Source organism: Dreissena polymorpha, chromosome 3 (genome assembly GCF_020536995.1).
Source record: "Dreissena polymorpha isolate Duluth1 chromosome 3, UMN_Dpol_1.0, whole genome shotgun sequence".
NCBI lineage: Eukaryota > Metazoa > Mollusca > Bivalvia > Myida > Dreissenidae > Dreissena > Dreissena polymorpha.
Window position 1 is genome coordinate 120,690,922 of NC_068357.1, and position 15,683 is coordinate 120,706,604.

At 32.8% G+C, this 15,683-nt stretch overlaps 1 protein-coding gene across 1 annotated transcript in view; it reads right to left on the reverse strand.

Moving 5' to 3' along the window:
• The window catches only part of LOC127872554 (uncharacterized), an 11,944-nt gene extending 6,284 nt beyond the window's left edge, over positions 1-5,660 (reverse strand). The window contains exon 1 of the mRNA XM_052415879.1: positions 5,408-5,660. Coding sequence (XP_052271839.1) covers positions 5,408-5,660 — 253 coding nt within the window. The remainder of the gene's footprint in view (positions 1-5,407) is intronic.
• Positions 5,661-15,683: the final 10,023 nt, after the last annotated feature.

A 15,683-nucleotide genomic window follows, 5' to 3' on the forward strand; every position in this document is an offset into this window, starting at 1 on the left:
TGCACGCCTAATGGCTATTAGTTATACACATTAGTGATGCATCTACTCGAATAATGCAAACTACTGAACGAAATACTCTATGTCTTACAGTGATCTCATTCGAAACATATCTGCCATGGACTGAGTAATGCCTTATTAATAAGAAATATGAACATAACAGAGTTTCGAACAGACATGTCTTGCAACAAAACCATGTAATTTATTTACAAGCGGTTGTTTAAAACAGACTTGACTTGTAACAAATTCATAACACAATCATTTGGAATGTCATGTGAACACATGGCTACATCATTACTATATTCAACTGTTATGGAATGTACACATTAAACAAATGCGTTTCATTTAAAAATAATACATTTGTACATTTAAAATCATTTCGACTCGTCTGCCACTCATATACAATATTAATCCTATTACAACACCTCAAGCTTGGGGACTTTGTAGTTAACGCAACAAGGATTTATCCTGTCTGTGAAAACATAAAGCTTGGTTTCGATACTGTACGGCTGATGATGGGATTCAGATTTGTATTAATTCCCGCATTTTATCAGGTAACATAGTAACATTGTTTATGTATACGCTATTTTATTGCTCACCACAGACAATCGTTTACAAATTTAAGTGACGTTTAATGTCTTACTATATAAACACTTTAGCGCAAGCAAAATTGTGCATTTGGATTAATGAAAGATTCATGTGGGGATGAAATAAGTTACAATTATAGTGACATTCATCATAAAGTATCATCCACATTTTTTCAATATCTATCCATGACGTCAAATGCAACAAATCTCATTATTACATAGTTAAATGGCGTTATTGCAAACTTACAATTTGAAATGAATGAAATTAAATGAAAAACACATCAGAGTAATATTTTATTTTTGTTTTTGAACCGTATGATAAAATATTCATTCACGTTGTATATTACCGGTATCATAATGATTTGAACATATAGTTTCTATTTCAATTGAAATATCATCGACCAAGTTCTTATAACTAAAAATATGTATTCACTATTCAATATAGTTTCATATTGTACTATTTATCATATGAATAAATGTAATTTAGTGAGTATATAACTTATATTTTGTGCACTCAAATAGTGACTCAGACTATTCTGAAATGTATTGCTGTATTAGAAGGACCCACCAATCGTTCAACATAAGTTTGATCCAGAGAAATTGCGCTTACTATACTTGTTTCTTTATTTTAGACTGTTTGTGAGAACTTTGAGATAAACTTCCGGTTACTAACACAGTTTACTGCCCTTCGCTGAGAAGAAAATGGATTGAGTTTGTAATAGGCATGACTTTTTCCATCATTTGTTTCACGTGCGAACGTCCGCAGTTGTTGCTCGATTTGGTGCTCCGATGTAAAACAACCCGGTAGCTCTTCGGTTTAGCTCGACAAACCATAATAACTTAAATCCAAGTAAACGCAGCCCATTTCATGGACTGCCTGCACTGACTTGGGTTTCTATTCACCAACCAACAAACATATTCTTATAAGTATGATTATATACAGGCTACACATGGCGATTGTTTAATTGTCATACTGTTCCTAACGAAAAAAAGTAATTACAAGTTTTAAGAAATAAGACGTAAGTCTAAGAAAAGGTTGGTTAATACGGGCCGAAATAACAATTAAGGCGCCGTCATTTAATGCTGAATTTTGCATCGATTTTCATTGCTCCCGACTGTATTTGTACGATTGAGATTGTAACCGTTGCACCTTCGTCTGTCAGTTTTTCCCTGCTTTTCAGGAGTTCATAAAAATGCAATACGATCCATTACCATCTCGTCGGTGAACTTGACATTATTTTGCAATCATTTTAGCAAGGATGAGAATTGCACAGAGACGGCCTGACAAACGGTGTATATACAGCAATGCAAACACATGATAAATGTTTTGTAAACAATATTCCAATCTACTTTTGTTATCAACACCAAACATATGTTTGTGACTTTTAATCCACAAATGCTGACTGTTCTCTCGTGATATTTCAGGGCGTCAGTAATTACTCTCTCCAGGAATATATTGAAAAAGGGGGGAGCAAATAACATTGCATCACTCCGACTGTGGTTTTGAACCAGTCTCATATGCATCTGTTGAAGTACGAAGCACTGGTGGCTTTGCCATAGCGTTGTACGATGACTCGGGTTAAGAATGTGTTGATGTTGTACAGCCAACAATGCTGCATGCAATACTCTGTTAGTCCCTTCTTAAAATTAATGAAGACATGATAGACGTCATGTTTGTATTGTTAGAACCTCTCGCACATGCCTGCTTTTCAGCGATGATCGTTCGCGATTAAGCCTTTAATCTGTTCAGCAGTGTCTCCTATGTTATGTTTACTTCCAGTATTGTTGTTGAAGATGCGTTTTCACTTCATGAAAATGAAATTCCATTTCATACGGTTATTTAAAATAGCATGTCTGTATAACATGCATATACAGAATAGCGATGGTGTATACTTAAGAGACTCAGAAGAAACAAGAATAGATCGAACCAGAAATTATTTGAAAATGCGACATTTGTTTCTATTTACGCAATAACACAAAGTAAACTGTTTTAACTAAACAAACATAACATTTTGTAGTAGCAAACGAAATAGAGCTGTTCGTTTTCATATACAAATAAACAAATAATTACTTAGATATAATTACAACATCTAAAAATGCTTTTACAATGCGACAATTGAAAAGCTATAAACAGCTTTATACCGCGTACGCTTATTATTGGCGTTCTGTTACACGTTCACAATAAACGCTGTTTAATCTACAGCTTTTGTAAACGCACTAGCCGTGCACGAACACTTACTTAATCAGCCTGTGAGTGATGCGAATGTCTTGTGTTTTGAAAAACAAAACATAAGGGTTAGCAAATCCAACAACTAAGCAATATCTGAATATTGCTCTGGCTCTCTGTTTTAATTGTTATTGGAAACAGGTAAATATGCTGGGAACAGTCGAATAATAAATCGCGTTTAAAAAAAAAAGACAAAGCATGATAAATTTAACGGTGCAGACACCATGCATGAACTAAAACACTCAACATGATATCGGTCCAGAAAATGAGGCCATCAATATTATAATTGTTTATTGTTTGTGTATGTGGTACTAACATAGTCTTCCGTGTGAGCAGTGTCATTAGTTAAATTTGTAAAATGTTAAAAAGATTCACACAATGTAAAATAATTGCTTCACATTATATTACAAAAAAAGCCTTTATAAAAATTTGATATTTTTTCATAGCTACGAGTTATATTCATTGTGATTAAATGCAGTGTACTTAATTATACTTACAATGGTGTGACGATACCCTTTTCATACTGCCATACAATTCAAAATACCTTACTAATTTTGTGTGTTAGCTTACTCAATAAAACCGATTAAAACAAGCAATGATTTGCATAAATAGTTATTTATATGACTTTTTTAAATCTATTTCCGTAATTGTATGAAGCTGATTGCGTATAGTGAAGCTCGTGTGTACAGTGTGGTTGTATTGTGTCAACTACTCGTGTGTACAGTGTGGTTGTATTGTGTCAACTACTCGTGTGTACAGTGTGGTTGTATTGTGTCAACTACTCGTGTGTACAGTGTGGTTGTATTGTGTCAACTACTCGTGTGTACAGTGTGGTTGTATTGTGTCAACTACTCGTGTGTACAGTGTGGTTGTATTGTGTCAACTACTCGTGTGTACAGTGTGGTTGTATTGTGTCAACTACTCGTGTGTACAGTGTGGTTGTATTGTGTCAACTACTCGTGTGTACAGTGTGGTTGTATTGTGTCAACTACTCGTGTGTACAGTGTGTTTGTATTGTGTCAACTACTCGTGTGTACAGTGTGGTTGTATTGTGTCAACTACTCGTGTGTACAGTGTGGTTGTATTGTGTCAACTATTTGGCAATTGAAGACGAGTAACTATATCAATCCCTTGCTTAAATAAGGGTTCGGTCCTGTTAATTTTTAATTTATTTACATTTCATTGTGTTTGACATATGTGAATTTGTCCTTTTATTAAGCCCAACATAAGCTTACCCAATAAAGCATATTGCTTTAATAGTATCTGGGCGATCAGAAAATTAAAAAATGCTTTTCTCTTAATCAATTTTAGTAAAACTTCAGTTATCATTTCACAAACAAGTTTCATTTATGTTTTTCTCAGATTTGCGTCGAACCGTTGCGTGGTAAAGTGTACATAATTTAACATTTATTTCGTGTATTGCTGTTCGATTTGATTTAATACGCCTTGAATGTAATTTGTGAACATTTTATTGTTTTGCAAATCACAATCTGTCCAATCTGAGGATCAGGTCATTATAACACATGATTAAAATACAATAAATACAATGATTTGATTTGCATGTTCTAAGAAGGTCCTAGGGGTTTAAATTCAACAGTTATAAACATTGTTTACTGTAATATGCTTTTATATGAATGTATTCACTTTCTACTCATCGTATTTTATGAGAAGACACTTTTAACGTGACAGCTATCAGCATGCGCATAAGTCTTTTAAGATAAATTGATGAATATAGAAATATGTATTATTTCTGCCGTTGGAGAATGCATCTTATACTTTATTTCATTCGATCAAATATGAATCAAATTAGTTTGATTATATTAATTGATGAATACTTGAGTATATATTTCAAATTAATTTTAATCTTAAATAACAGACCGATGACCTCAGTAAATGGTAATTATTATCGGATCGATAACTTTCGTAATTTGAAAACAATTTACAGATACATAGCAATCAGAGACGTAGGATTTTGATCATTATTACACAATTATATATTTCTGTTGTTTGGACTGTAAGTTTACGCCTGTATTTCTCAATAGTTGATTACTGGACTGCAGTGTTTTTCTGTCACAACGCTAACTTGAATAAACATTCGGATTGAAATTCCTTATTTTTATATTTTTGCATCTTTGCAGTTATATTGTGTATAGATTTTGAAACATATTTAATTACTTTTAGTTCCAACAAATAAAGATATATTTACAGGTGCGATATTTGACCTGTTTTCGATTAAATGAGTATGTCGTATATATATGAAACCTGAACTATGTAATGCCACGTCACCTAGTCTAGTTTACATAAAAGACGAAATGCAATTGATGCATAATCTAGTGTCATATTGTCATATCATAAAATACAATTACGTAAGTTTGGTTTAAAAATTAGTTGAGTTGTTTAATCATGATAATTACGTCCTGTATGTGTTTACAATTTGTTTCAGTTTTCAAATATATTTGTAGATAAAGTTTTAATCAGATGATCGTTTATTATATGAGAGCGGTTTACATGTCTGCGTAAGTAAGATTAAACTTAAACAAACTTGAATGTCAATGAAAAAACTGACAAAAGCTAAGCCAAACAGCTTATAGCTTACCAAGCCCCGGAAGTAGAATGTTCATAATAAGACACGTGATAGCCAAGGGCCTCTTCATGGCAGGGATCGAGTCTCTCAGGGAGGATTCCGCCATCGGAGCGTCCCTTCGGTCATTGGAGCTGCTACAATGCGAGACAAGACCGCTCTGCTTGCCGCCAGGAATGAATATGGGACGTCCGTATCCGTGGTAAAGTTTCCTTTGGACTCGTGGGGAAGGGGATGGGGTTGAGCCGCCACTGTACACTACCTGCATAGTGCTTTACACTTCCTGTGGGATACAAACTTTTACTAACGACTATATAAAACAAACGATTTGCCACTGAGCTATTCTTCTTAATTTCCGTCAAATTTTCATATTGAAATCATGTGTTTTTTTGTATTCAACCATGAACATTTTCATTTATTTAGTCTTTGTTAGTATCCCGGTGTTTTCTTTTAACAGTAACTTCAATTTAAAGCACCAACACAACAAATTCGATATGATCTCTTACTTTGGTATCTAATTGTTGTCAATTGGAATTTTATTTATACCAGACCGTATTTTATGATCGGTCTGGCCAGTTTAGCCACTACACTGATTCCCTTTATCTAAACAAAACTGAAATTGTGCACCAATTAAACCAACCAAGTAGTATATACAATTTGACAATAATGTTTCAGAAAAGTAATGATCGTTTTCTGAAAAGTAACAATCGTTTATTCATTGTGGTTTAATCCATCCACACACAACATCTGCACGGAATCTGCTCCTTTATCGACCACAATAACAATAGCACACTATCTACATTATCAACGTTAGACACAGTCATTCTTACCAACGTGTTGGCTTTCTAACAAAGCTACATACTCTGATTAAAAACCCAACACGTTCGTCTTTCATCTTAATACTGCACGTCACTCTGTTTTGACGCATAACCTACGACTGCTGAGGAAAGCCAATCGATTATTGGATTGTTTACTGACACGTCCTTTCGCTGGAAAACTTTCGTCGCGTTTGTTAGATTTGTGGTATTTACAAACTAGACAATGCAACAGAAGGCGAAAACTGTTGGTTTCAATATTTTAATTTTGTTACTCAGTTATAAATGATATTCACAAATCGGGTTTTACTGTACTCATAAAGCGTGTTGAATCAGATTAAAACCATAATATTGAAATTTAGTCCTAATACTGGCAGGCAGTATTTCGTGTAAACTAAATGAATGTCAGTTACATACGTTCAATAAGAAGTGAACAGCCTTTGATAAATGAACAACGGAATTTAAACATCAGCGGTTTTAGCAAATTAAAATCATAGTCTGACAATAAACATTATATTGCAAGGTTTCCGGTCTTGATCATTATCCTATTCCACCAATTTTGCTTATTTGATCCATAGTTAGCTTAAATATACCTTTTATCTGCGTATGATAAGCTAACTTCAATAGCATTCTTCGTCACGAAAATAAAAATAATGTCAATATTTTGTATAAATGTAGTGGAGCATTATTAAGGATGCTATTTAAAAACAGTTCACTACATATAATGACGATATAAAAAAATCATATTGAACAGATTACAGCATTGTGTTTGCGTTTACTACTAATTTGTGTTTGCCGGTTTATTTAAGATATATGTGACCGATTGTTCCGAATTAATTCAAATGACGTGAAATAATAAGTTTTGTTTCACAGTTTTGTTTCGTTACTTGTGTGAAATCTACCTACATTTAAACACTATTTTATGTTTATTTTTATTATTCAAGATGTTATGTTGAATATTTTAATGTAATTTTTTTTATGTTTCACAAGAATGGTCTTCTCATCAGTATTTAACAAGGTTTTAATGTAACAAATGCAACTATCATAACATAAGTTTCTTAATTAAACAAACACATCTTTAACTTTTCATGGCGCTGTGGTTATCTCTTAAAACATTTCAGATGTATAAACACCGTTTGATGACACCAACTAACTCAACATAACAGAACAAATAATCGTATATGTCATTACTTCATTACGACTGTTATAAAGCGCAATCATGACGGTCTTGCATTGCAGAATGTATTCGATTTGCGAGAAAGTCTAAACAAACGTTCGCCTACAGCTGAAATACCAGCTTGCAATAAGTGTTTGTTTCGAAAGGACATGCGCACTGTTAACATACATTTAGTACTTTAAAGACGTCAGGTGTAGAAGGTGCAAATATTTTTATGGCGATGGTAAATATAGTTGATGCCGATACTTAATGAGATAATAACCTGGAAATGTTTGACTTATATTGTCTATTAAAATATGGAAAAAGAACCAGACACTGTTGTTGCTTTTATTGCTGTTGCTTTCATATGAAATGAAATATACTACATGCATGTAACAGATGGTTTGTAGAAATATAAGTAATCAATACATTAATTCACAAAACATATTACTTTTTTCAATAATGACCTTTTAAATGGACTCAACTCAACTCAATATTAAAGGCGAACAGTTTGCAAAGCTTGATTTTAAATACACTGAGCTAAGGCATCATAGAAAGATGCACATGTTCAGAGACTACCTGAACAAACAAAACATAAAGTTATTAAATAATAAGTTTTCTGAATTTAAAAAATACATGAATAATAACAAAAGTATTGTTACTTTTTTGTCGTTCATAAAATTTAAATTATAAATCGATTAATAAAATATGTATTTGAAATTAAATCAACCCTAAACTAAGTGTCATGTTAAATTTAATAAATATACAAAGGTACTTATAACCATAATACGTTGAATAGTAAGTACTACAGTCAAGTTACCATTACGGGATCAGTAGCGTAATAAAGGTTTTTTGGTGAAAAGCAATACATGTTTTGAGACGTCTTTTACACCAGTTTGATTAAATATTACCTTTGCTTACTGTTTTAGATCATAGTCTTATTTTTAAGCGCTGGAAAAATATATGTGTGATACCTTTGTTTCAGAATCCATGCATTAACGGATCAGTTGTAGCCATAACGGATCACTTGATCGAAACCATTCAGTATGGCATCTAACAGGCTATTTGAACTCTTAAAACATGAACTGTGTTGTTTACAATGATCAAGTAACATTGCCAGTTACAAATTATATTCAAAGTTTGTTATTTATTGTTTTCTATATGTAATCTTGTATCTTGACGTTCTTGTGTGAATTATCTGTTGAAAATCCTCAATAGATCGAAAATATAAGGGCATCTTATAAACCATGTAAATGGTTTGAATTATATCTAATCATCGATATTGAACATTGAACATAAATAAAACATTAAGATTGAGAATATTTATTGAAAGAATCAACACGAATTGCATATATTTTAATATAAAATATTATCAAAACGCATATTATCACGCTTGATCCGTTATTTCCCTAATTCTTCATTTCATTTAAGGTGTTGCAAAATCTTAAACACGAATCAAAACTGGAATGGACTTTTGCAAGCAGAAAGAATTCTAAATGGCCTTTTGATTAATGCGTAAACTTTTTACTTCCCAACATATTTATATCGTGTAGCCGAAAAAAATAATGTTCAACCTCGATTTGGAAACGAGACGGAAGTCAACACAATCGTATAGACATGTCAGCAAAACATACCGAAATGTTTGACAAAGAATAGCTCCGATTACGACTCTATCAATCCGTTTTAAAGAACAGGCCTTGAAGATGCTGTTGGCAAAAAATCTTATAAAAATGCCAACTATTTATCGCGATACGAAGTCTTGAACATCAAAGTGATCCGCTATGGTTAATGATCCGGTAATGGTGACTTGACTGCATTTATTATTTAATACGAATTTAAATAGAAATGGGCTTTCTATTAGTTTGCTATTTATAATTGCAACAAAGCTACGAACATTACTATCTATTAGTGGAAATATTCATGTGTAAGGCTGCAATAAAATAGGCCGTCTTGTAAAAATCAAAATTATAATACAAGGGTTAAATGCTGATTCACCAAATGCATGTATTATGTGTTGATATTAATACGTTGTAACGGTTACGTGTGTAATATTTAACAAAAAAGGATTATATACATACATTATATGTATCTGCACATATTATGCGATAACTATGAGTGTGTAGGCCATGTTAAGTTTAAAATAAATGCAAAGTATATTATTCATTATTTTTTAATTTCATAGGATAAGCTTACTTTTTAACAACAAGGTTCAGTCACTTATTAGCTTATTTGAAATGTAACGTCTGTACCGTTATATAAATAATAACATGCTCGTTTGATTTTACTTCTAAACGTTTCTTTCCTGCATAAACAATGCATAACAGTCATAATACAAACAATATGTGCTTCTAAATATCATCAAATATAACATGAAGCAATGCAATCACTTATAGTAATAATTCAGCAATGCTATCGGACTAACTGCCAATTGTCTCTCTCTTCTAAGTTTGTGGTGTTGCTACACACAGAAATAAGATCATTGGAGGTGACGCATTCATACTAAATCGTGAATGGGCCTCGCTCTGAGAAACGCATATGCGCCCAACGGTTTCATCCCATATAAGCATGTGCATGCTTATCAGGGACGACAGTTTCCGCTTGAAGAAATGTTTCTTTCCAAGGAGGTCTCTTCTTAATGAAACCCCGAGTGCTATTGCGATCGCAGCGTATAATTCTTCCATCAGCATCGCAGCCGTGTGTGTGATTGATCATCTGTAGAACAATAATCGAAACGTCAGTTTAACCAATGGAAAATAAACAATAGCAATTGTTTATTTCCCGACATACACTAGGATTAAAAACATATGCCTTCAGTATATACACCTTCAGCATAAAATGTACCTCTTTCGAAAGCGGGACAATGTTGTTTAATCTGATCAGCACATAAAGTTGCCATATTCAATAGTACGTTGTCAGTTAAAATACACATTAACGTAACTTTCTTAAGTAACAAACAGTTATAGAATTAATATTTCAACATTTTCGGATTGACTGCTCAATGGTGGTGACCTCAATTTTATTTATTATTCTGTGTTTCTTTAATAAGTGTGTGGCTGATCTCGTACCTTTGTCTGGTATTTGTTGTTTATTGATTTCCGAAAATAAATAAAGGAGGTTTTATATTTTGTATAAGTAGTATTAAGTGTTTAAAAACATTAAGCATAGCTTTTGCCAAAAAACAACAGTACACATATGGAAGCAGCAATCATTATTTATTTGCAGTGATGACAATACTAAAGTATTATCTAGAGATTTCTTTATAACCCAGTAAAAATTTAAAGACGAAATTTAAATGCATGACAAAAACATTATGAATATGTGGAAGAGTTAACGCGCCTGTGTGTATCTTTTCCCTTCAATTAGCTTTATCGACATATAGAGATTTGTGTTGCTATCTTATGTAGAAATATGCCAATGCTTACAATTTAAAAGTCAATACAGGCATAACGTTTACACATATTAGCGCAGGATTTATGGTCCTTAAACTGCACTTTCCCTTAAGGGGATCAGCTGCCCCATGCAAAGTTTCAAGTGTATACTTCTACTACGTCTCATATGCCATTAACAAACTACTATCCGACGCAAAATTTCATATCTAGGTATGCAGTTTTAAGTTGATCCCAGGTACTATTTGTTGATACGGTATGAACATTAAAATATAAAGCAAGAGTTCTTTCTCCTGTGCGTTCCATGTATCGTCAATAAGATGTACTCTACAATGCATTGTCAAATTGATACCTATCTTATAATGTAATTATCTAATAGTTTATCCTTTTTTTGTCAATAAGACGACCTTATGTAAATACATGTTTCACTTGTTGTTATTTATGTTTCATTATTTAAATGAGCAATTGTGAACCAACCATTGTGTCTAAGACCTTGGATCAAATCAAATCATCGTGTGATCTGCAAACACACTAATTGTCATTGACCGCGTGAATTTATTGATTTTGAAAAAATAATATACATAGTTTTAAATGTGCATTAATTTGTTCACCCGAACAGATCGCCAGTTTCAGCGGTAAGCAAATCAAATAAAAATATTTTTATAAGTATGAGCATTTGTGAAATAAATTTTCATATGCATGCATTTAACAACAACTGACACATAACAAATTACCATTTACCTCAGACAAGTAACCACTCTATTGATATTTTCTGTCACGATTTTATTTAGAACATGTTTGCATTTATTGTGAAATGCATAATGCTGTCGATTTTATATTTGAATTTCTTTTCATTGAATATCGTGAAACACAAAAGGAACATGATGCCGCATAGGAAAGGGCATGATGGAAAGTTGAAACGTCTGAGAGATATTATGCAGTAATTTAATAAATCCAGGGATTTATTTAACACATATATAAAGAATTACTGAATAAAGATAAAAGGCTCATTTTAAGGGTTAGGAGAGCGAAAGGCAAAAAGTAGTAGTTCGCAACATACTGATATTTCTATTCTTTGATCTGTATATAAACTGTGTTCAAAGATGTTTTCTGTTAGAGATTTCTACGAGTTATATACTTTAGTCTTGACCTAAGGTATATAACTTGTTTAAGGTATTATGACATACTTTGCTTTTCTATTTTTTTTTGTGCGCAATAGTATTTTCTATTTTATCCACTTTAAATTGTGTGTAACGGGATCTTCATTAATTGTCGTATGACAAATTATTGAATGCTTAAAAATTACTAGTTCCGTCCGTTCTTCGAGTATCGGTCTTAATGTTATATTCCTTAAATTATTCCTTACTTAAATTACAAATGTTATTTCTGCCATATTTCATTATAAATTAATAAATCAAACAAAATACTATTCCCATTTTTCAAGCATTAACATTTTTCAAACATTAACATTGTTCTATCAAATCATAAAACAAAGAAATTATTAAATCATTAGAACATATTACAATTATTTTTGCTAGTACAATACTTATAAAATAGCGACAATCATAAATACATAATGACTATATTTTATTCGGACGTTGTGCAGTAAAATAATTTTCCTAAATACCCTATATTGAATTTAATAAAAATGAATACAAGTAGCGAACAATAGTTTAGTAGCGAACAATAGTTTAAGTATGAAAATATTTATTTGCAGCTATCAATAATTTAATTGTGAAAATAAGTAAAAAGTAACAAAGTTCTTACCTGAAAATAATATCAGAACGGTGTGGGAAGTCTGCCGAGAGCGGTTCTTAAAATATGATTTTAAATTTTGAGGTCAATTTTTTGGAATTTTGATCGGCATTTCAATACGGATCTCACGTGATCCGACGTGGTCTCACGTGACACGTTTACTCACTTAAATATTCATATTTATTCGGGTCAAAACCGTTGACCCTAAGTCATGGAATTTTCCCGATTCTCCGGAGTACTTTCCAACGTTCTTAAAATGGAAAATAATTTGGACCGGAATGTAATGGCCGACTTATGTTTGGTTAGTGTTTGTTTCATTCATAGTAAAAGTGCACCAAGGTAAAACTCCGAGGTAAAACACGCGGTCGATTATGTCCGATAGAGAAATATTTGTTTGCTGTTATTTTTCTTTTACATCTTTTAATTTATTTGTTTATTGATTCTGTTTTCTATTTATTATTTGCTTTTGTATTACATATATCTACAACTTCATAAATTATATGCATGATGTGAACTTCAAAATGGAAAATGTGCTTACAAATTGAGTGGTGCTTTGGGAAACCGGAGCTTAACGCGGTGCGTAAAACTGTTATCAATTTGATATATAGTGTTATCATAAAATAAACTGCACAATTCCTTACATAAAATTAAGCGTTTCTTCAAAAATACAATAACTATTTAAGATTTTGTTAATTGAAATTAATTAAAACTATATTAATTAGGATTAATTAAAATTATTAAATACGTTAAAGATAAAAATTGAGATAATAAAATATTTCATGAAATTGTAATTTTGATTGGATTACAATTATATTATTGAATCTTAATTTAAGGGTAAAATAAGCGGAAAATCGTAAATAAATCACATTCTAAAAATGTGCCTCTTCGGCAGCTTCATATCAATACTTCAACATTGACAGACACTTGAAGCATCATACGTATACTGCAGTTGTGCCATTAACGAAACTATCTACCATATGCACATCTTTTGTTTGTGTAGTACTTAGGGTAAAATGGTTTAATGAAAACATTCTTGAACTTAAACGTAAAACACGCACACTGGAACGCATGTGGAGAAAATACAAACAACCAGACCAATATGAACTTTTCAAAAATGCCAGAAATAAATACACGTTCGAGTTGAATGCAGAGAAGCAACGATCGCTTAGTCAAAAAGTAATTGATTTTCACGGAGATTCTAAAAAACTCTACAAGTTTGTATCAGAATTAACAGGAAAAAATACTGATAACCCTATGCCGGAAGGTGAAAGCGACACCGCGATAGCTGAAAATTTCGCCGATCACTTCCTGGATAAAATTAACAAAATTCGAGATGCCCTTGCAATTTTCGAAAAATTCACACCCGATCACAAGGAAGTACCATGTTTCGGTATGTTCGAGGAGCTAACCCAAGATGAAGTGAAAAAGATCATCAATCATCTTCAAACAAAATCATGCGAACTAGATGCATTGCCAAGAGTACTAAAATCATTTTTTAAACGAGTTACTACCGTTCGTGACAAAATTGGTTAATCTCTCTCTGAGTCAAGGAGTTTTTCCTTCAAAATTTTAACAGGCAATAGTAAGACCACTTCTTAAGAAAATTGGACTAGACCTGAGTTATGCCAACTATAGACCAGTGAGAAACTTATCATTTCTATCGAAAGTGATTGAGAAGGCTGCTCTGTTTAGACTCAATATACACGTAAATGAAAAATATCTCCTTTCAAAAAATCAGTCAGCCTACAGACAATTCCATTCTTGTGAATCTGCTTTACTTAGACTAGTCAATGATATTCTCGAAGGTATGGAGGAACAAGAGGTTACAGCACTTATCGCCATTGATTTGAGTGCTGCCTTCGATGCAGTCGATCATGACTTTCTACTAGACGTGTTGCAAAAACAATATAGTGCATGTGGCACGGCACTAAACTGGATAGACTCGTATCTTCGTCCAAGAAGCTGTCGCATAAATGTTAATTCAGCTTTATCGGCGGCACGTTCTTTGGAGTGTAGTGTCCCCCAGGGTAGTTGTCTTGGTCTATGGCTCTACCTGACGTACGCTGGAACACTGTTTGATGTCGTTCCTCCCTCCATCACAGTCTACGGTTTTGCAGACGACCACACCGCAAACAAGCGATTCAAACCTACATCTTCTTTTGTTGAAAGAACTGCCATTCAAGAACTTGAAAGTTGTGCACTCGTTATTAACAACTGGATGAACGAGAATAAACTGAAAATGAACGCATCAAAAACGGAATTCATCATGTTCGGTAGTAGACCCCAATTAAATTAATGTCAATCTAAAGAAATAGATATTGCTGGTGACACTGTTAAAGCAGAAAAATGCATACGGTATTTGGGTGCATATTTAGACGAAACACTAAATTTTAAAGAACACATCAAAATTAAGTGCCGTACAGCCATGTACAACTTCCTTAAAGTCAAAAACATAAGGAAATACTTAACAAAAGAAGCAACAGAAATACTCGTTTTGTCTTTGGTAATATCCCATCTGGATTATTGTAATCTAATCTTGTATGGAACAGCTAAATGCGAAATAAACAAAATGCAACGTATCCAAAACATGTGTGCCAAATTGGTACTCGGCTGACAGAAATATGACAGTTCAAAAGATGCCTTGTATGAACTACACTGGCTACCAGTAAAGGCTAGGATAACATTCAAATTACTGAACTTCATGTATAATTGTTCTGTTGGTAACGCGCCAAAATACCTTACAGAACTTTTAAAAATAAAAGTACCAGCACGTAAACTACGATCTACCGTCTCGTATGACGGATGTTATGATGTGAAACGCACAAAGAGAAAAACTTTCATGGACAGGAGTTTCGGAGTTGTTGGTCCGAAACTGTGGAATGACCTTCCATCAAGAATCCGGACTTCCGCATCAATAAACATTTTCAAAAGGAATTTGAAAACATTTCTCTTCAAAGACTTTTACAACCTATTTTAATTTGAATACCTGTGATTAAAATAATTAAAAAAATATTTATTGTACAAGTGACTTGTAACCAAGAATCATTAGAGCTTCTTTGCTCAATGATTGAGTTACATCAACCAGCTGTCTTTTAGTCATGCTTAGGCCTTCTAGCTGTGTCTTATAGTCACACTGTAATTTTAACCTTCAAGTTGTGTCTTGTAGTCACACTTGGTCG